We start from the raw sequence: 21527 nt of genomic DNA on the forward strand, positions 1-21527 counted from the left end.
TTGATTAAAAAAACAAGAAGTATTTGATTATTTTTTAAGAATGATCTTATTTTTTTTAAATAATACTTTCAAAACATTAATTAGTGCTGCATAAAAGTCTTTATTAAATCCAACATGATACAATCACCTAATATCTGAAAATCAATATTTTTACAAGTATTAGGTACAATATTAACATTTGTAAATGAGGTACACTTCAGTTACAATTTTTAATATAATTTTTAGAAAACTGACAGTTTTCTAAAATTAAGGAGTTCTTCCTTAATAATTAAAAACTTCTTAAAATATAAAATATAAAAGCTATGAATATATAAAATATCCCAAGCCTATAGCAGGCAAGCAGTATTTTTTAATCTTGAGATATCTTTAAATAGAGGTCCAGCTCAACTCATTCAAGATTAACTCATCCCAAAGTCCCTGCAGTGTGAATCCAACAACTCAAGATCAGCTCATCACTTCCCACAGTCCCTGCAGTGTGAATCCATCCTTCAGTTTTTCTATTGCAAGCCCCAGTTCTTCTGAAAATACAGGTTCACGATCTTGTTGCTTTGGGGAAGGGAAGATGATGAGATGGGAACAGAAGATGAGCAAGGACGAGGAAAAAAAGAAAAGTGTTTCACTAAGTTAGTGACTGCTAAGTGCTGTAAACATTGAAACTTAACAACAAAAATAGGTAAAATGTCCTTACCTTATTCCCATCAGCAAAATAAGCCTATAAGATAAAGAAAATGATATTTTACATGTTCTAAGGAACATTAATTTTCAGAAAGATTTACTAAGTATATTTCACATTTGGCTACTGTTGTTTAATAGTTTCTCTACCTCAAATGTTGCCATCGACACATTTCTTGTGGTGGCATGGGACCTTAATCCCTTAATGGGCACTTGGGAGGGAGAAGCAGGTTAGAGCTTTCCAAGTGAAGGGCCACACTACTTTACATACTGGGTTCCCCAGCTAGGGCTACACTGTGAGGACCTGTCTTAAAACAAAACAACACAACACAATAACAATTTTAAAAAATGTTATGCCAGTATTAATGTTAGTTGTGCTTTATGCTCTAAGCCGGTGGTTCTCAACCTTCTTAATGCTGAATACAGTCCCTCATGCTGTGGTGACCTCCAACCATTATTTTGACATTATTTTGTTGCTACTTTATAACTGTAATTTTGCTACTGTTATGAATCATAATGTAATATCTGATATGCAACCTCATGGGGGTCACTACCCAAGTGTTGAGAACCTCCGCTCTGAGCAGTACATCTAATTGATGTCGAGTACTATTGGCCTGAGAGGAAACAGGAGGCTTTTGGAGCTGTGAGAAGGTGGTTCTGCTTCTGCTTTGGGAGATGATGGTAGGGCAGGATGAAGGCTGCCACGGTGGCTGCAATCTAGCACTCGAACTTGGAGGCAGGAGGGTTAAGAGTTCAAGGCCAGGGGCTAGAGAGGTGGCTCAGTACCCAAGAACATGTACTGCCCTTCCAGAGGCCTTGAGTTCAGTTCCCAAACCTGTGTCAGGCAGTTCACAACCACCTCTAAGTTCAGCTCCAGGGACCTGAGCTCAGCCTCTGGCCTCTAAGAGCACCAGCACTTTGATGTGCACATCCTCTTCCGCAAACACACACACAAACGGTTAAAAAATAACACAGCTTAAAAAACAAAACAAGGTGGTAGATAAAAAGGCACTTGTCACCAAGAGGGACAACCTGAATGTGACCCCTGGTGGGTGACCATGGGACCACAAGGTGGAAGGAGAAGACGGATGCCTGAAAGCTGTCATCTGACCTCCACACATCTTCTCCCATCCAACCCCCAAAAAACAGTAAGTGTAAACCACGTCACAACAACAACACAACAAAAGAGGCAACAAAACCAACCAGAAACAAACCAAACCAAAGTAATTGGCACTTCAGTGTGTCCGGACATGGCTGGAGGGGAGCAGTTTACACAGCTTTATTTGAAACTACTTATTACTGGAGGAAGGAGTGTGTTATGGTCAGAATCATGAGACAGTAGGATACGGAAACATTAGAAGGCATTTCTTGCTTGTTTTTTGAGATGAGGTCTCACTATGTAGCCCTGTCTGCCTGGCTGGCCTTGAACTCACAGAGATCCACCTGCCTCTCCATCTTGAACGCTGAGATTAAAGGCTTGTGCTACCACACCCAGCCTAACATTAGTATGTTGGCTGATTAAATAGTATTTATTTGGAAACAACAAAGTATATTACTCAAACATATATCCTTCTAAAATAATGTAAATTAAAGCTCATTTCATAGAGATGGATTCTGTAAAGACTTTAAGCTACAATTCAAATCCTCTAAATAACTGTTCTCAAACTATTTCCTAGGTGGAGAATTTAAAAACATTCTCACAAAAGAAATTCTTTCACTTAGAAAATTTCCCTCAAACTCATGTTAAAAAAAACCCAGGTTTTACTATGTTTTACGCAGTCATAGCATTGTTAATTAAACTTGACTCAGCTACACATCATAAGAAGTGTAACAGCTCCTTTGGTGCTCACCACAAAGGCATCTGTGTGGTCATCAGAGTCTATTTCCACATCATCTTGAATTTGTTCAACAGTCAGAGCTTCAAGTGGCTGTGGCTAAAAATTAAGAAGATGTCAGAGTCAAGATTAAACCAGTTTTATCTTAAAAAAATGAACTGTGAGAACTACAAATGCTTGTTAAGGGTAACACAATGCATACCACTCAAGTGATTCTATAATCTATAGTCTCATAGTAAAACCAGTTTGAGGTGTACAAGCTAAGCGTCAGGTTTTAAATCTGCAGTCAACGTCATCAAAATTATTAAAACAGGAAATGTGTATATATATTTAATGTATTTAGAGATGTTTTTAAAAGAAAAAACTCAACACAATTGCTGTTCTTTCAGACAGAAACGGGCTAGTCAGAGACGCACCCTGAAGAACTTAGAGGGTGCCTGAGAAGTGAGAGAGTGGGTGACCATTGCTAGTTATGGGTAGGATCTGGGGAGAGGAAGGAGAGGAAGAGGAGAAATGAGAGCCAGAGAGGACAGGAAGTGGAGCAACGCCACCAGGAGACACCTGTGTGCCATGCGTTTATGCACACAGCTGAGGTTGTGTCCATGGAGTGGTGAGGCTATGTACATGTAGCTGTGAGGAGGTTATCTGGATCCAATAATGAGAAACGTGAAACAGGAAGCTAACAGTGCCTAGGATTCAGGAAATCTGGGGCTGAAAGTCCAAAGACTGCTGATTTTATACTACTCCTCAAGCAGCAATCACAGTCTGAATGGAAAGGAAGGGATTGGCACAAGGAAGACTGGTAAAAGCAAATTAATACGTAAGATAAGATGAGGAAATGAAAGGGAAACCCCAAGATGAGAGTCCCTGGACTGTCATGACAAGAGAAAACTGACTTGTGAACGTTGTCCTCTGATCTCCATACACGCCGTAGCACACACGCACAAAGTGAATCAAGAAAAAGTACAGGTGATTCTAGAGCAGGCAGTAGTACTACTGAAGGATATGCAGAGAAGGGGGAGAAAGGGCCTCTCAGAAGTCAGAGGCCATGAGCTTCCCTGTGCCCTGCCTGCTTTCTGGTTCTCTCGGGTTACACGCTGATGTGTGAGAGCAGAGACTGAAGACAGAGTGGTTGTGAAATGGCTTGGCAGTCTGCACACCAGCAGGGTACTGATGAAAGTGGACGGTGAGGATACCGACATTAGGGTATACATAGGGGCCCAGCAACTGAGCAGAGAGGGGACCTGTGATGGTGTGGTCAGTGATGGGGCTGAAATAGGGAGTGCCAGAGATAGAGTCTGGGTGAGGGCACCAGTACAGACAGTGGGGATGCGAGTGACAGATCAGATGACAGCTGCAGACCAATGGAAAGCCAGCGTACCTGGGGAGTAGGGATTGGTACCATAACCAGAGCAGATGGGAAGACATGACAGTTGAAACATTTCAAAACTAGCTGGGCACAGTCTATGTGTCAGGTCCCAGCACCACAGTGGCTGAATCTAAGAAGGCAGGAGCTTGAAGAGCAGTCTGGCCATACAAACAAACAAAAACCAAAACTAAAACCAAAACAACAACAACAAATCCTAAATCAAAAACTACACTAGTGTGTCGGAGGCACTTGTTAAGAGAATGAAGATGGGCCACACTGATGGGACAGACTCTGGATCTGCTGCAGGGTGGGACAAAGGGAATAGGAGTGTATCCACGAGGCCTTGTAGGCTTGTCAAGTGGATGGGGCTGTAGTGGCAGAAGAGCCTTGTACACGGATACTTACCTGAAAGGCTGCTTACCAACGTGGGCACAGAGGAGTGAAAGGTGAAGTAACCCATTAGAAGACAGTAACAGCCACCAACTAGAGATGGCCAGTCTGGGGCTGTGCTCACTGGCCCAAGCTCTACATATATGTTTAAAGTTGTATATAGCGAGTCTACTTCTGCATTTCACAGGCAGCATAGAAACAATTGAACAAATTACCTTTTCTTCCATTTCATAATTCACTCCAAATATCGGACTGGCAGAATAGACTTTGTGAAGTGAGTTGATCTCTTTAACTGATTCCTGTAGTTTTTCCACAGGGTCTATTTTAAAGCCAAGAACGTATCCTCCACTCTATAAGAACAAAATAAGAAAAACAAAACCAAACCAAGCCAAAGCCTAAGGAACAATATGTTCAGGATATGATGGAATCACTCTAACTGGCCTTGTTTTGGAGCATCAGCCTAAGCTGCTCTACAGAAACGAACTCTGCTCTGAAAATTGCAGACACAGAGCAGAGGAGCACAGCAAGCCTCCAGGGAGCCACGGCAGAGCCACCAGCCTCAGGACCACAGGGGCAGCTTGTCTCTAACTTGGCCCTGCGCCCTGCCTCCCTCATAGTTGGACGTGTGTCCAGATCACACGTAACTTCCTATTTACAAGCTGATCTTCCCAGGTGAGACACACACAGTGGAGTGCTGGCCAAAGGAACTGAGGTTTTTCTTGGACTAGGTCTTGAGAAGAAATAGACTGTCCATTACAAAACGGTCTCTTTGAAGCTATGTCCTTAAAGGGTTTGGAAAGAATCTTGACTATGATTGACCATAGGCTGACAGAAAGAGTGTTTAAAAGAGAGTGGCATAGCGTAAGAGGTAAAAGGATCAGATGGTGATGACACACCTTTAATCCCAGCAGAGGCAGATGGATCTCCGTAAGTCTGAGGCTAGCCTGTTCTACAGACCAAGTCACAGGACAGCCAGGGCTAGGGCTACACAGAGAAACCCTGCCTCAGGAAACCAAAAAAAAAAAAAAAAAGCATATACTTTTGGGTTCAATTCTAGATCAATATAATAGCTAATAGTGGACAATATTCTTCCTTTACTCTTTCTAAGCCTCATTTAAAAATTATGAAATGGTTATCAAGTGGTTTTTATTAAGCAGGAAAAAGTATATCCAGTTGGTACAGTTCCTGGGACATAGTGGGCACTTAGTAAATGGGAGAGGATAGACATTCATTTTTTGTTTTGTTTTTGTTTTGTTTTTTGAGACAGGGTTTCTCTGTGTAGCCCTTGCTGTCCTGGAACTCACTCTGTAGACCAGGCTGGCCTCGAACTCAGAAATCTGCCTGCCTCTGCCTCCCGAGTGCTGGGATTAAAGGCGTGCACCACCATGCCTGGTTTGACATTCATTTTTAAATTTAGAAGTAATTTTGTAATTTTCCTGTATTTGAGTCCTATAAGGACTATGCACTATAAGGGTGCAGGGGTGGAGAGTAACTAGAATAGTGCATCCAATAACTCACTTTAAAAAAAATTGTATTTGGGATATGGCTGTACATGCCTGTTGTCTTAGCACTCAAAGGGGGTCGGCAGGAGAACCAAGAGCTCGGGACCAGCCTGGTCTCACGAAGTTCAAGTCCATCAATAAAGTATTTTAAATGACTCAGATATACATCTGCATACTGGGTGCGCAGCAGCCTATAACCGGATACTGTTCAGTCTGAGAATCCCTGTTTCTCAAAGCAAGTGTAAATCAGACAAACGGGGTGAAAACCGTCTCATCCCCAGCAGCTTTGAGATTCGGGGGTGGGGGGTGGGGGGTGGGGGGAAAGATTCCTAAATCCTCCAGGCCTCAGGACCCAGGATTGTAAGAGCAGGGAGAAGACAGCCACCACTTCATGGAGTTATTAGATTGAGATAATGTATGAAATGTGTTGACCTAGCAGTGATTTCCCTCATGAGTACAGTAATATCACAGCGATAATGACTATATTCATCTAACGAGCAAACTGTAGAGCATGACGTGGTGACTCACATCTATGACCCTAGCACTTAGGAGGGTGAGGCAGGAGGGGCCTGAGTTTGTGGTGGCAAACACACATAGGTAGGTCTCTTCTTAGGGAGACAGTTCTATAAGACTTCAAGCACGTCATCCATCTCCATGTTACAGCTGATATCCTTGCATGTAAACTGAAACTACAGAAGAGCAACTAAAAACCTAGTTACACAGCTAAAACTTTATCAGTTTAGTAAAAATGTTGACTATCTTACCTGCTGAGAGCTTTCTATGACAAGCGCCAAACCAAATTTTGAATCTCTGATCTTTATTGAACGCTGTATAAAATGAAAAAGAAAAACCATGCACATTAGTATCTGATAGTAGCAACTTTTTAATACATACTTTAATTATGTATTGTGCTATAGTCCTGGCTCTCTGAGCAATCCTCCTGCTTTAGCCTCTGAGTGCTAAGGACTATAGATAGGTGTGAGTCACCACACCCACTACTCCTCATAGTCTAAGGATTAGAGGCCCCTCATTTACCCTCTTCCTGCAGGAATCAGTAAACAACAATGTGAAGACAGGTGGCAAACTGAAAAAAGCCATACACAGATATTCAGATATTTCCAACTCTGTAGAGTCAACAGGGTTTCTGACTTTCACATAAAAGGCTGACGATCTTCCAGTTATGAGGTGCCAGTGTTCTTCGTGGCTCCTAAAGCAAGATTAAAGCTATCTGTACCATTCTGTTTCTCACACTTTGTCTTGGTTATGTTTTTGTCAAATAAACACAGTTAGGGTCATCTGGGAAGAGAAAATGTCCCCTCATGTGTGTCTGTGTGTGTGTGTGTACATGTATGTATGTGTATTTGTGTCTTCATAGACCCAAGCCATGTGTGTCTGTGTCTGTGTGACTCTACTCCACAGGACCATGCCGTGTGTGTGTGTGTGTGTGTGTGTGTGTGTGTCCTGTCACACCCCTCAACTGAGAAAATGTCCCCACCCATGGCCTGTAGGCAAGCCTGTGTAGCATTTCCTTGATCCATGATATATGTTTTGTGGTTGGTGTTACCCAGGGCTGGTTCTATAGGAGAGCAGGCTGAGCAAGCCATGAGGATCAAGCCAGCAGCCCCCCTCCAAGGTCTCTGCATCAGTTCCTGCCTCTAAGTTCCTGTCTTCTTTGAGTTCCTATCCTGACTTCCCTCAGTGATAGACTGTTCTCTAGAAAGGAAACCCTTTATTCCCCAAATTGATTTTGGTCAGGATGTTTATCACAGCAACAGAAACCTTAACTAAGAGAGAAATTTGTACCAGCTCATGGGTTACTGCTGGGACAGATCTGACCATGTATTTTTGGGAGGAATGTAGTGGCCTTTGAACTTTGGGTTAGAAAAGCCATTAGGTGCTCAAAGCTTAATGGTCTGTTTTCTTTGTAGAGAAAGCCAGTAAACAGCACATCTCCATGGTTTCTGCTTCTGTTCTCACCTCCAGGTTCCAGTCTCTTCAATGATGAACTGTGATGTGGAAGTATAACAGAAATGAACCCTTTTCTCCCCAAGTTACTTTCGATCCTGGAGTTTCATTACAGCAATAGAAAGTTAAAACAAATGTCAACCTCTACTTATCTAAGTGACACAAGCTAAGACAGGACACACACACACACACACACACACACACACACACACTTGGGCCTGTGGACTGTGGAGGAGTCAAGTGCTGAGGCTGGAGCTGAAGTTGGAGCATGACTCCTACAGCGACAAGCCGTGATGTATCACATTGCAAGCTGTTTGGGTCAGGCTGAATTCATTCCAGAAGCCACATTTGGCAACCCTACTCTTAAATAACAAAAAATATTCTATTTGAAGACCAGAAAGCACAGGTTGTTCACCGCTCAGTAATTGTTCAGCATAACAAGGGTCAGGCTAGGTGAGCAATAGCCACATAAACGAATATAGAGCAGCAGTGAACACTGTGCGGTGGCATAGCACTGTAACCTCAACACTTGGAGGGTGAGGTAGGAGGGCTGCTATGAGTCTGAGGCCCAGCCTGGGCTCCACGGTATGTCCCATATTAGTTTGGACTATAGAGAACCTGCCTCAAAAACATCTCAAACTAAACTAAACAAGCCAAGCAATAAGTATAAATAACAATTTGTCACACACTCATGCAGACTATCAGGTCTTCCCAGCACTGATGACAAATTATTTCTACCTATAGAGGTAGCTCAGCAGTGGAGAATTTGCCTAGTTTGTACAAGGCCCTGGCTTTGATCTCCAATATCACAAATAAAACTAATGATCGCATGTCCATAGATCTCCTTCCCATCGCACTCTGATTATTCCTTTAATGCGTTGCTTCCTCTGCCAGGGTGAAGTTCCTCAGTAGCTGGGCTGTGTTGGTTCATAGTCGTCTTGACTGTTGATCCCTGAGTGTGCAGTGATACTGTCTTGGGGCTTCTGTTGCTATGATAAAATACCATGGCCAAAAGCAACCTTGGCAGGAAAGGGTTTATTTCAGCCTACGTGTCCTAATCATAGTCCACCGTGAAGGGAGGTTGGGGCAGGAGCTCAAGGCAAGAACTGAAGCAGAGGCCAAGGAGGACTGCTGCTTCCTGGCTTGCTTCTGTTTTCCTAATGTTCATTTATGTGTATGATCTTGTACCTGTGTGCATGTCACCACTAAGACCATCTGAAAACACATATATTTATATTATGGTTCATAACAGTAGCAAAATTAGTTACAAAGTAGAAACAAACATAATTCTATAGTGGGGGTCAGCACAGCATGAGGAGCTGTATTAAAGGATACAGTATTAGGAAGGCTGAGAACAACTGCTTTGGAGCGTGTCAGATCCCCTGGAGTTGGAGTAACAGGAGGTTGTGAGTTACCTGATATCGGGGCTAGGAAATGAACTGGGGTCCTCTGAAAGAACAGCAAGCACTCTTAACCACTGAGCCATCTCTCCAAGCCTTTTGCTTCAGTGTTGGGGATTGTACGTTCTAGCAAGTCACTCTACTGGTGAGTTACATCCACAATCCTTCAAATACTTAATTTTTTCTTTTCTTTTTTGTTTGAAATATAGTCTCATTATGTCACATTTGGCTGGTCTGGAACTTGCTATGGTGTCAAACTTAGAAAGATCCAGCTGTCTACCTCCCCAGAGCAGGGATGAGGGATGGGGTGGGGATGGGGCAGAACACAGGATGTGCACACATCACATACTGCATAGTTCTTAATAGCAAGCTGAGGGAGAGTTGAGGGTTGGAACACAGCTTAGTGGCAAAATCCTTGCCTAGCAAATGCAAGATTCTAAGTCAATTCCTAGTGCCACAAAGAGGAGAAAATGCAGGCAAGTTCATAACTGTTATGAATACTTATTTATTTTTAAAGATATAGTCTAGCTATGTAGCCATGGCTGGCTGCTCTAAAACATGCTATGTAGAGGCTGGAGAGATGGCTCAGTGGTTAAGAGCACTGACTGATGTTCCAGAGGTCCTGAGTTCAAATCCCAGCAATCACATGGTGGCTCACAACCATCTATAATGAGATCTGATGCCATCTTCTGGTGTATCTGAAGACAGCTACAATGTACTTATATATAATAAATAAATAAATCTTAAAAAACAAAACAAAAAACTTGCTATGTAGACTAGGCCAGAACTTGTAGAAATCCTCTTGCCTTCATTGCTCTAGTGTTAGAATTAAAAGTGTGCACCATTATGCCTAACTTATACATACATTAAGTCTTTTCTCTGTTAAAATAATAGAACCAACAGTTTGAAACTATGCTTTTATTTATTTAAGTATACTTTAGTTACATTTATTTACTTATTTATTTGGGGAGGGACACGTATGCCAACGTGAACATGAGTACAGAGGTCAGAGAACAACCTTTGGAGTTGGTTCTCTCCTTCCACCATGAGGGTCATGGGGATTGAACTCAGGTCATCAGATTGGGTTGCAAGCACCTTAGCCTGCTGAGCTCTCTTACTGGCCCCAAGAATCTGCTTTTAGTTAAGAGCCCATAAAGAGGGGAAAAGCCAGAACTCATATAACCCCAAACATCCAGTTATTAACTGTGTTATTTATTCTACATTTAAAGAGGGTAGCCAACATGCATGTACTTACAATTTGCAGATATGGTATGCTGACATTAAAACTGTCATTCATATTGGCATGCCACACAATTCTCACATTGGTAATAAAAAAAGTTCCTAAATTCCCCTGCAGAAGACAGACAGAGGTAAATCAATGGTTGCTTGTTAGTAGCCCTAGCCTTTGTCTCCACACTTGAACTTAGCAAAAAGGCTGAGAAGCAATAGTCTTTGTTTCCTAAGACCCAGAATAATTTTCATTATGACAGCAGTAGATTAACATAAGAATTTAGCATTATTGAGTAGCAGTGACTCACTGCTTACAAACTAGCACAATTGCATGACCGAATGCCTGGGCCTGCAGTCATTAAGCAGCAGGATAGGACATCAGAACAGTTAGACACTAAAGTCAGTGTATTTGCCTGAGGACATAGTTAAAAAAAGTAGTGTGTGTGCATGTGTGTGTACGTGCATGTGTGTGTGTGTGCATGCAAGTGCATGAGTATCGGTCAGAGAACAGCTCTCCAGAGTGAGTTTTCTCTGGCCACCTTAGGGGATCCAGGAATCAAACTCCGGCTGTCAGGGCTGCATGCAGGCCTCTCTACTCACTGAGCCATTCCACTGACCCACAAAATTCTTCTTGGTGTATTTTGTAAAATGTATAATGGAGATTTGAATAAATAATCTCCTCACCCCCAGCTTTTTAAAGACTTTAGTATAGACTCTGGCACATAGCATAAGTATTAGATCTTTCTATAATAATCATTCAAAACTTGTGATATGGGCTGGAGAGATGGCTCAGCAGTTAAGAGCACTGACTGCTCTTCCAAAGGTCCTGAGTTCAATTCCCAGCAAACACATGGTGGCTCACAACCATCTGTAATGAGATCTGATGCTCTTTTCTGGTGTGTCTGAAGACAGCTACAATGTATTCATATAAATAAAATAAATCTGTAAAAAACAAAACAAAACAAAAGAAACAACAGAAAAAAACCTTGTGATATGCCTGAACAAAGGAGTTAAAGCAACTTAGAGTAAAACCTTATACTCCTATCATATCCATCTGCCTATCTATCTATCTATCTATCTATCTATCTATCTCAGATATATTTGATGACTCTTCAATACTGACTAGATCGAAACTACGCCAGATGTGATGATTCACGTCCATAATCTCAGGACTTGGGAGGCTAAGGCAGGAAGACCATGAGTTTAGAGCCAACCTGGGCCACACACACACACACACACACACACACACACACACACACACACAGAGAGAGAGAGAGAGAGAGAGAGAGAGAGAGAGAGAGAGAATAGAGAAAGAATATGAATGAATGAATGAGAATATTGTTCCATGTCTAAAGCTGTAACACTAACTTCTCCAGTTGGCCAATGCTAACGCTAATGATTACGCAGCCCCAATGATGAGAAGGAAACAGCTGCTGAAACAGACCTAAAAGGCTAGGTACTGTACACGATAGATACCTGGTCGCTGGATAGATTCCACACGCCGTTGATCTTATCATACACATGCTCCTGTGGTAGTAACCTCAGCTGCTTGTTCTGAATGACTGCACTTCTCAACTTAAAGTCACGGTACATTTTAGAAGTTTCATATGCTCTACAAAACAGAACAAACGGAAGCCCGGTCACTCGGAATGGGAAATGTGGTTTGTTAGGCTGTGTTAAAATCCACGCCGCTGATGCTTCTGGACACCACTCAGTTATTACGGTAAAGCTAACGCTCTTCAGTGAGGTGTGGTATAGCACATGCCTGTAGTCTCATCAGTTGGGAAGCTGAGGCAGGAGAATTGACAGTTTGAAGCCATCCTGGACAACACACTGAGTTGTAGGCCAGCCTGGGCTACTGAGTAGGACTGCTTCAAAAAGCAAAAACAAAAGCAAAAACAAACCCAGAAAAACAGAATTAGTTTCTTTTTCAGTAAGGATGGGTGACTGCAGTCTTCTGCCATGGTGGTGTGACCCTGACAGGGTTTCTCTGTGTAACAGAGACTAGGCTGTCCTCAAACTCACAGACATTGGCTTGCCTTTGCCTCCTAAGTGCTGAGATTAAAGTCGTGCACCACCATGCCTGGCTTTACTGTATTTTTAAAAGGTAGTATTAGCCTCGAATTTACTAAGTGCTCTCTCTCTCATCTTGGTCACAGCACTCCTTAAGTCAAACCAAAGAGAGCTATGGTTCAGGTGCATGACCACGGAGAAGAGAACATGTCGTTGCTACAGCGCTCAGCCCTCAGCTTGTACCTCAGCTCCTCGGCATATGCCGAGACAAACACTTGTACACAGATGTCCAGAGAAGCATTAGTAATAATCAAGCAATAATATGAATAACTATAAAGAGAAACTATTTAGGTAAAACATTTGAATGTTTATCTGCTATAAAATTCTTTTTTATGTAATTTAATAGAACCTTTTCAGTATTCTTATATTTTACAGAGGGTGGTGCTATGTAGCCCAGGATAGCCCAGACCCCCTAACCCTCCTGCTTTATTCTCCAGAGTGGTGACATTACAAATGTGCTTTATAAAGTCTTTCAAGGTGCTTCTTATCTGATAATGAAGTGTATTATTCTAAACACCTCTGTGACATTTGCAACTAGAAGATACTGTCAGACGTCTGTGACACCTTACCCTTTACACCATCATATCAAAGTAAGTTGATAAGAGTCAAAACTCTGCCTTGTACCTGTGCACTGCGATCACAGAAGTAAAAAGTCTGGGGCTCCCGGGAACCAGGTTTGTGAATATAAACTCAAACCGGGTAGTGTTGCATTTTGTCAATATATAAAGAGCTTCGGTTTGGCCTCGTAGTTTCTGTAAAGTCAAATTTATTACAAAGTTTCAGAGTTAAAGAGCAAGTTCCCATTTAAGGTGGAAGCAAGCCTTTTCTTAAGCATCTAGTGTTTCGTCACAATACATCTAACGTCACCAGGATTGTTCAGACTTACAGAGTTAGCAGTTCTTGTTGTGATATTCAATATGCAGTTGTAACCAATAGCTAAAATAAAGACAAAGGAAACACGGAGCATGAGGTCACAAACTGAGAAACACAGTATTGTAAAATAAATTAAAAACCCAAAATGCTAATGTTTTACAAATTAAACATGAGCAGAAACACAACTTCTTAAGTTTTTATGGAATGAACACAAATTGAGGGTAGGAACGGAGCTCAGAGGGTAGAGTGCTTCCCTAGCCTGGAGCCTGATGCCCAGAACTGGATAAACAGAGCACAATGGTGCACATGCGTAGCCCCGGTACTCAGAAGATGGAGACAGCAAGAACAGAAGTTCAAGTCATCTTCAAGGACACAGCAGGTTAGAGGCTGGTCTGGAATATGTGGGACCCCCTCTCAAGAAGGAAAAAAAGAAAGAAAAAAAGAGGGGAGAAAGAGGGAGGGAGAATGAATAAATGATTACAAGAAATTGAGGGTCAGTTGTACTACTTTGACAAAATAAAAATATTCCTAATATGGGAAAAGAAAATGTCTAAAACCCATACACCATCTACCAACAAAACAAAACCCTTTCTACCACTATGCCAATAGAAAAATATGGCTAGATTTGTCACACTTTAAAAAAAAAAGGCAACAAGCTATATGGCATGTTTTCAAAGACAATGAAAACAAGCACCCGCACAAGCCCAGAGACCTGACTCTCATCTCCAGAGCCCATGCAAAGGTGGACGGAGAGAACCCATACCACACAGTTGTCCCTTGGCATATCAACCTGACCCAGTCACATCATGCACACACAAAATAATAAAAAAATTAAAGACAAAAACCATCCTGTGTAAAAGCAGCAATCTCACATATGCCCAAGATACAAAACTGACCAGCTGAAAAACGAAAAAAGAACAGATTATTTCATTTGCATTACAAAATAGACTGTGATCAGTCTTCGATTTCTTACAGTTTTCTTAAATAGCAATCTCATATTTCCACATACTTCATGGTATCACTTAGAAGAAAACTGTTGCTGTTCTTTTACATGGCTGGGGATTAAATCTAGGGCCTTAAGCATGTTGGGCAAGTGCTCTACCACTGAGACCTGTCCCTAGCACTTTAGATTTGTTGGTTTGTTTTAAATACAAACTCTACCATCCAACTTTCCTGAAAAAGGAATCTTTTCATTAGCATCTTGTCTAAGAAAGGTACTTACAAAGATTGACTCTGGGCAATGCCAAGGAATGCCAGATGATCCTTAAGTTTGTGACTAAGAGTCTACCTAAAAGCAAAGCAAGCAACAACCAATTAACTTAGGCCATCTTACAGCACAGACCAGAGCAGTGCGTGCTTCCACGCCGAGCACTGCACCAGCCGCATGCCTGTGATCCAAGTGTTCAGGCATGGAGTCCGGAGGACCTGAGCTCGCTACAAAGAGTCTGAGGGCAGCCTGATTTAAATGATTAAAAAAAAAAAATGTTTGTGGGCTGGACAAAGTATCTCCTACTGCTGTGACTTCCCTGCTGTGGTGGACTCTACCCTAGAACTGTGGGACAAAATAAACCCTTCCTTCCTTCCTTCCTTCCTTCCTTCCTTCCTTCCTTCCTTCCTTCCTTCCTTCCTTCCTTCACTTTCTTTTGTCAGGTAGAATGGATACATGATGTTATACGAGTCTCTCTTAGTAGTTCTCATGGTGTGTGTGTGTGTGTGTGTGTGTGTGTGTGTGTGTGCGTGCGCGCATGTGCATGTGTGTACGCGGAGAACATCAAGTGTCCTCCTCCATACTCTCTACAGTATTTCTTTGAGGCGGCAAGCCCCCCAGCCCACCTTAGTGCTGGTGTCACACGCGTGCACAGGACCACCTTGGTCCTTATCATTGCATAGGAAGCACTCTTAGCTGCTGAGCCATTTTTCCAGCCCCACAGCTCTCATTTAAATGAACCATGTCCTCATATTCCCAATTCTGCCAGAGGCATAGGCAAAACTGACTGCAAACGAAGCAGTTCTTCAAGGCTGGAGCAAGTATCTCAGAGTTAAGCCTACTAGCAATAGAACTGAGTTGGAGTTTAGATTAAAACTGGGGAGGACAATCCCCTTCAACTCCTTTGGTCCTCTCTCTAACTCCTCTATTGGGGACCCCACACTTAGTCCAAAGGTTGGCTACGAGCATCCGAGCATCCGTCTCTGTATTTGTAAGGCTCTGGCACGGCCTCTCAGGAGATAGTCATAGCAGGCTCCTTAGAGAAAGGGCCAAAGGAGCTGAAGGGGATTGCAACCCCACAGGAAGAACAACAATATCAACCAACCAGTCTCCCCAGAGCTCCTAGGGACTAAGCCATCAACCAAAGAGTACATGTGGCTCTAGCTGCATATGCTGCAGAGAATGGCCTTATCAGGCATCAATGGGAGGAGAGGACCTTGGTCCTATGAAGGCTCGATAGATGCCCCAGTGTAGGGGAATTGAGGGCGGGGAGGTGGGAGTGAATGGGTGGGTGAAGGAACACCCTCATAGAAGCACGGTGGGATAGGGGGTTTCCGGGGGCGGATGGTGGGGGGAACGGGGAAAGGGAATAACATTTGAAATATAAATAAAGAAAATATCCAATTTAAAAAAATAACGGGGAGGACAAAACTATTTTAACAAGAACAGAGGTCCTGAGTTCAATTCCCAGCCAACATATGGTGGCTCACAACCATCTGTAATGGGATCTGATGCCCTCTTCTGGTGTACATTTTTTTTTAAATTAAGAAAATATCTATAGTTATATCATCATTTCTCCTTCCCTGTCCTTCCTCCAACCCTTCCAATGTTCCCTCGATTGCTCTTAACAATTTTTTAAAGTGTATATGATTTGCAACTACTTTTTTCATTTTGTATGTGCAATCTTACGTAACAGTACAAATTTAAAGTAGACACTCTTACCATCCTATCCACTGGTGAAACTGAGGGCTGCTTGACTTTTCTAATATTGCGTAACTGCATCATGTCCTCTCTCTTTTTATTTATGGTTTTGTCTTTGAGACAGGGTCTCTCAGTATGCCATCGCTGCCCTAGAACTCTCTGTAGACCAGGCTGACCTCAAGCTCACAGAGATCTAACTGTCTCCCCAGTGCCGGGATTAAAGGTTCAGGCCACCATACCAGTCCTCTCTCTCCTTTTTTAGCCATGACTGGTGGCCTGGAACTCATAAAGATCTATCTGCCTTTGCCTCTGTCCCCAGCCTCCTGAGTGTTGGATTAATTACCAGCATGCACTACCATATCTGGCTCTTTTTTTTTTTAAGGTTTATTTATTTTATTTATATGAATTCATTGTAGCTGTCTTCAGACGCACTCTAAGAGAGCATCGAATTCTGTTATAGATGGTTGTGAGCCACCGTATGGTTGCTGGGAATTGAACTCAGGACCTTTGCAAGAGCAGTCAATGCTCTTAACCACTGAGCCATCTCTCCAGCCCAATACAACTATATTTTAACTAAAACATTTTAATAAAGTGTTAAGAGGGGTTATATTTTTTTTCCTTTCTTCTATGAAGTGGGGAATGAAGACGGTGAATCCAGGACATGACACTTGACAGATGAGAGCTCTAGCAGAGAGCTCTAAGTCCCAGCCCGCCCCTTCCTTTCCTCTCTTCCTACCCTGTTCTTTCAGATTGAAAACCTTTATTACACTAGGTTCCTTAAAGCCATCCTTGCTTAGACAGTAACACTTTATCACATAGGCGATTCCACAGGCGCTCCCGTCTCAGCACCCAAGTAGCTGGGGCTCCAGGTGTATTCTTCCAAGCCTGGCTTAGTATTTTAATGCTTTACAAACTGATTTTTATTACTTAAAATTAAAGGCACATTGATTTCCTTGTACCATTTCACTTAGGTAGTATTTTGTCTTTAACACATTCTATTAGCATATTCAGAAACAGTTATGGGCTGAGAAGAGGTGGCCCTGGTCACCAGTTTGCGCTCACTGCTCATCTCCTACACATTATAGGAATCTCGGGCTGCCTCTTTTCTCCTGAGGGACTTCTCCCTGCAGCTCCTGCCCATCCTTCCAAGCCTAGGTTCCTCTCTCTGTCCCTGTGTCTTCTAATATCCTCAACACAGAATCTCCTTGCCCCATTTCCACAGCATCAATCCCCACGCTAATCTGACAGTTTCACGGCAGAGTTCTTAGAAGTGGATTAAATGTGCTAATCTTCTGGGATACTCCTAGCTTTAAAACAGGGGGTCCCCACAGTCAGCTATTGGATGGATCACAGGGCCCCCAATGGAGGAGCTAGAGAAAGTACCCAAGCAGCTAAAGGGATCTGCAACCCTATAGGTGGAACAACATTATGAACTAACCAGTACCCCAGAGCTCTTGACTCTATCTGCATATGTATCAAAAGATGGCCTAGTCGGCCATCACTGGAAAGAGAGGCCCACTGGACACACAAACTTTATATGCCCCAGTACAGGGGAACGCCAGGGTCAAAAAGTGGGAGTGGGTGGGTAGGGGAGCGAGGGGGGGGGAGGGTATGGGGGACTTTTGGGATAGCATTGGAAATGTAAATGAGGAAAATACCTAGTTAAAAAAAAATAAGTCTAAAAAAAACCAAACAAACAAACAAAAAACAAGGGGGTCCTGAATGGGACATGGCCTTAGGTTGGTCACTTGGAAACTGCTTGAAAGGAGCAGAAGTGGAGGGTTTGAAGGCAGAACTCCCCACCTCCTCTCTTCCTCCATATAAACCAGACACTGCACATTCCCATAAGCCTTCATTTAAACAAAGCTTCCTGATTCTGCGTAGGATTTAGGTACAGTGAGTGGATTATTTGTTTTGTAGCCAAACTTCCCCAAACCCTTGTTCTGAGGAAGAAAAACAAAATCAAAAAACAAAACAAAACAAAACAAAACAAAAAACCCCCAAATCCTGAATGGCTTCAACCTTCTGATCTTCCTATCAACACATCCCGAGGGCTGAAAGATTTATTTATTTATTTTATGTATATGAGTACACAAGATAGTTGTGAGCCTTCATCTGGTTGTTGGGAATTGAATTTAGGACCTCTGCTCACTTCAGTTGGCCCCGCTCGCTCCACCCCTGCTCACTCCAGCCCAAAGATTTATTTATTATATATAAGTACACTGTAGTTGTCTTCAGATGCACCAGAATAGGGTGTAAGATCTCATTATGGGTGGTTGTGAGCCACCATGTGGGTGCTGGGAATTGAACTCAGGACCTTTGGAAGAGCAGTCAGTGCTCTTACTCGCTGAGCCATCTCACCAGCCCATGAACCAACATTTATAAACTAAACCAGAATGTAAAACTCCAATGTACTCACCTCTGTCTCCATTGTTTCCTTTTGTGTCTTCAATCGAATCTAAACAATCAATAAGGACTTCCCCCGGTCTTGTTTTCATCTGTCTAAAATAAGCATAAATTCGAGGTGTATAACTTCATCTGCTGTCCATCTACTTAGAGAGGCGAGACATAGACACAGGACAGCCAGTACTGTAAAGTATACAGCCTGGACTGCTCATGCACTTGAGAATAACTTCTAGACCCTGGGTGTCAGTGGGGCCTGAACCGACCAGGGCCTCTTGAGAGTCAACTAGGACCAGAAGTGGAGTCTTGGATAACTAAATGGAAAAGAGCAAAGAATGCATGACTGAAAAAGCGGAACAAGAAAGGGAAGGGACGTGGCTCTGAAGAAAGGGCACTGACTAGGGAGAGAAGTGTAACTATGGAGAAAAGTCAAAGAACCTGGGACTGCAGGATGATAAGTATAGGCCTCATCTGTGGACAGTGGTGGACAACCCCCAGAGGTTTCTAAGTAGAGGAAGGTCGTCGGGCGGTTACAGAGAGGATGGTTTTTAAAAGGGTTGTATGAGGTGTATCCTCAGGAGGGTAGTGAGTGGGTCGGCGAGTAAAGGTGGCTACCACCAAGTTTGATGACCTGAGTGTCTGTCATCCCTGGGACCCACACAGTCAGAGGAGAGAATTGACTTCTGCAAGTTAACTTCTGACCTCCACTCGTGAATGATGCGCACAGAAAGCACTCTCTCATCTCCACAGGCTCGTTTGCTCCTTTGAGTTAGCTGTGTGACTACTCTCCTGCACTAGAATGAGGAAGGGTGTGTGATAATCAACCCCTCTTATTTTCCTGTCTTGATTTTTTGAGACAGATGTCTGTAAACGGAAAATGTTCATGAAAACTGGGTTCGTCTGGATTAAGACCCACCGCACTCCCTGAACTACAGGGAAAGCCATAGAAGGTGTGTAATGAGTTACTGTACTTTGTAATTTCACAAATACCTCCTCCCTCAACTTCTAAAAGGAACGAATACTATGTTAGGCATCCAGTTACTACAAAGACTGAGAAATGTACCAATATCTCATTTTTCCATTTTAGGAGACAGTGCTCATGGTAAAGCACCATTAGGAAGCAGCTGAGGCGCCGTGTAGTTATTGATCCAAGAACTTCAGCTTCTATGTTTTCCATCACGATCTCAGCGACCCCCTCCCTGACTTCTGGGCAGGAAGGTTTTTAACCATCTCCTCTTTTAAGCATATTCCCCCACAAACAGGGATTCTTTTTAACAAGCTCTCAAAGATTTAGATAAGGACCAAATGAAATCTTAGCTCCGACACAAGCTTTGCGTGGTTGGGAGTTTTGGAGAATTCTCACTCCCACCGCCCTCATTTTACAGACATGCCAACCGTGCAGAGGCCCGTAGTGTGCAATGCTATTCCGGAATTTGTTCTAGAACCCTGCTTTCCGGAATCCCTGCCCTATGTCCCCTCCACCGCAGGACGCGGAGGGTCACAGCCTTGATGGGCGCACACTGAGATAGGCCGCTGGCCAGGGCAGGGCCGAGGACCGCAGGGGACCATAGTCACGGGGTCTCAGCGCATCCAGAGACTCACTGCGAGGACACGTCGAAGCGCACGTCTCGGTCCTCCCACAACACGTCCAGCACAGACATGGTGACCGAAGGAGCCCGCCGATGAAATCCACAGTGGCTGCCCGGCGGCGTCTTATGGGCACCAAGGCAACGCGCTGGCTTTGTCACGACATCTACGGCGGGCGCCGGGGCCCAAGCTTCCACCAGGTAGTGTGCGCTCTTTTCCCAGCCCGTTTGCGTCATTTGGTCTTGTTGAGGCGGGTGGCTGGGAAGCTGCTTCACTTCTGAGTCACCTCTCTGTTCTCTGCGCAGAACTTTAGCCATTTCAGCTTTCCTGCTGTCTTCCTACACCATTTAGAAATCTTAACTTCATCAAATTACATTACTGGTTTGATGGGGCTCTGACCCTGCCCACCTCCCATACCCTGGTGGCCTGGATCTCTGGCTACATTCCAGCCCGAGGCTCAGAACCTGTTGAGGTCCTACTCCATCTGGTCAGAACCATTGCTTCCCTAGATTCGTACAATGCCAGCCCTTGCGTCCTATTTCACAAATCAGCTCTCGGGCCCCTCTATTGTGAGCAAATAAAACGTAGACACCTGATCCTTAAAGTTCACCTGCTTTGATCAATGTGCAGCACAGAGTACCAGATAAACTCTATGTCTCTGTCTATGTCTATGTCTCTGTCTCTCCTCCCTCTCCCTCTCCCCCTTCTCCTTTTTTTTTTTTTTTTTTTGACATGGTCTCCCTTTGTGGCCCAGACTGGCCTCAAAATGTAACAGCTTCAGTTTCCCTAGTACTGGGATTATAAACATACTTTATATATTTTTAAACGAATCAAATGGCTTTCTTTTACTATATGAAAATTATCAATAAACAAGTAACACATTAAATAAATTACTGCTTCACAAAGAGTGATCTGGGGTCTCCTGGGCATACTCAGGAGCCTCTCATGGTTACATAAGTATAGTGACATGAAAACACTTGCCTTTTAAACTCTAGCTGGGTCACGGGTTCACATTATGTATAACTGAGTATGTAAGCACATAGAACACTTCATTTGCTGTTTGTTTTTTCCAAGACAGGGTTTCACTTGTGGGCCAAACTGGCCTGAAACTTACTATGTAGAGCAGAGCGGCTTTGAACTCCCATCAACCCTCCCACCTCAGCTCAGAATGCTGGGATTAGAGCTGTGAGCCACTCTACCCAGCTACTTGTTTAATGCACTATGGCGTTTTGGTTTTAGGATTTATTATATCATCAAATCCTGTTAGCGTTCATCTCCCTGCTCAGCCTCCTGAGTACTGGGATTGCAGTGTGAACCACC

General features: G+C 43.2%; 1 protein-coding gene across 2 annotated transcripts; it reads right to left on the bottom strand.

Moving 5' to 3' along the window:
• Positions 1 to 89: 89 nt before the first annotated feature.
• On the bottom strand, positions 90 to 20571 carry Bbs5 (Bardet-Biedl syndrome 5). 2 transcript variants are annotated; one of them, XM_021155616.3, is made up of 12 exons: positions 20223 to 20571; positions 18637 to 18719; positions 14532 to 14597; positions 13323 to 13372; positions 13061 to 13188; positions 11840 to 11975; positions 10389 to 10484; positions 6533 to 6595; positions 4482 to 4616; positions 2523 to 2606; positions 689 to 712; positions 90 to 546 (listed from the first exon to the last, which is right to left on the bottom strand). In XM_021155616.3, the coding sequence occupies exons 1-12, from the start codon at positions 20522 to 20524 to the stop codon at positions 445 to 447; spliced, it is 1269 nt and encodes a 422-aa protein (XP_021011275.1). In that variant the 5' UTR covers positions 20525 to 20571; the 3' UTR covers positions 90 to 444. The 2 variants fall into 2 exon arrangements, with proteins under 2 accessions (XP_021011275.1, XP_085690928.1); XM_085834802.1 differs by lacking the exon at positions 20223 to 20571 and having other exon boundaries at positions 14532 to 14593.
• Positions 20572 to 21527: the final 956 nt, after the last annotated feature.

The sequence above is a fragment of the Mus caroli genome, unplaced genomic scaffold, assembly GCF_978045245.1.
Source record: "Mus caroli unplaced genomic scaffold, Mus_caroli_1 scaffold_2, whole genome shotgun sequence".
Taxonomy (NCBI): domain Eukaryota; kingdom Metazoa; phylum Chordata; class Mammalia; order Rodentia; family Muridae; genus Mus; species Mus caroli.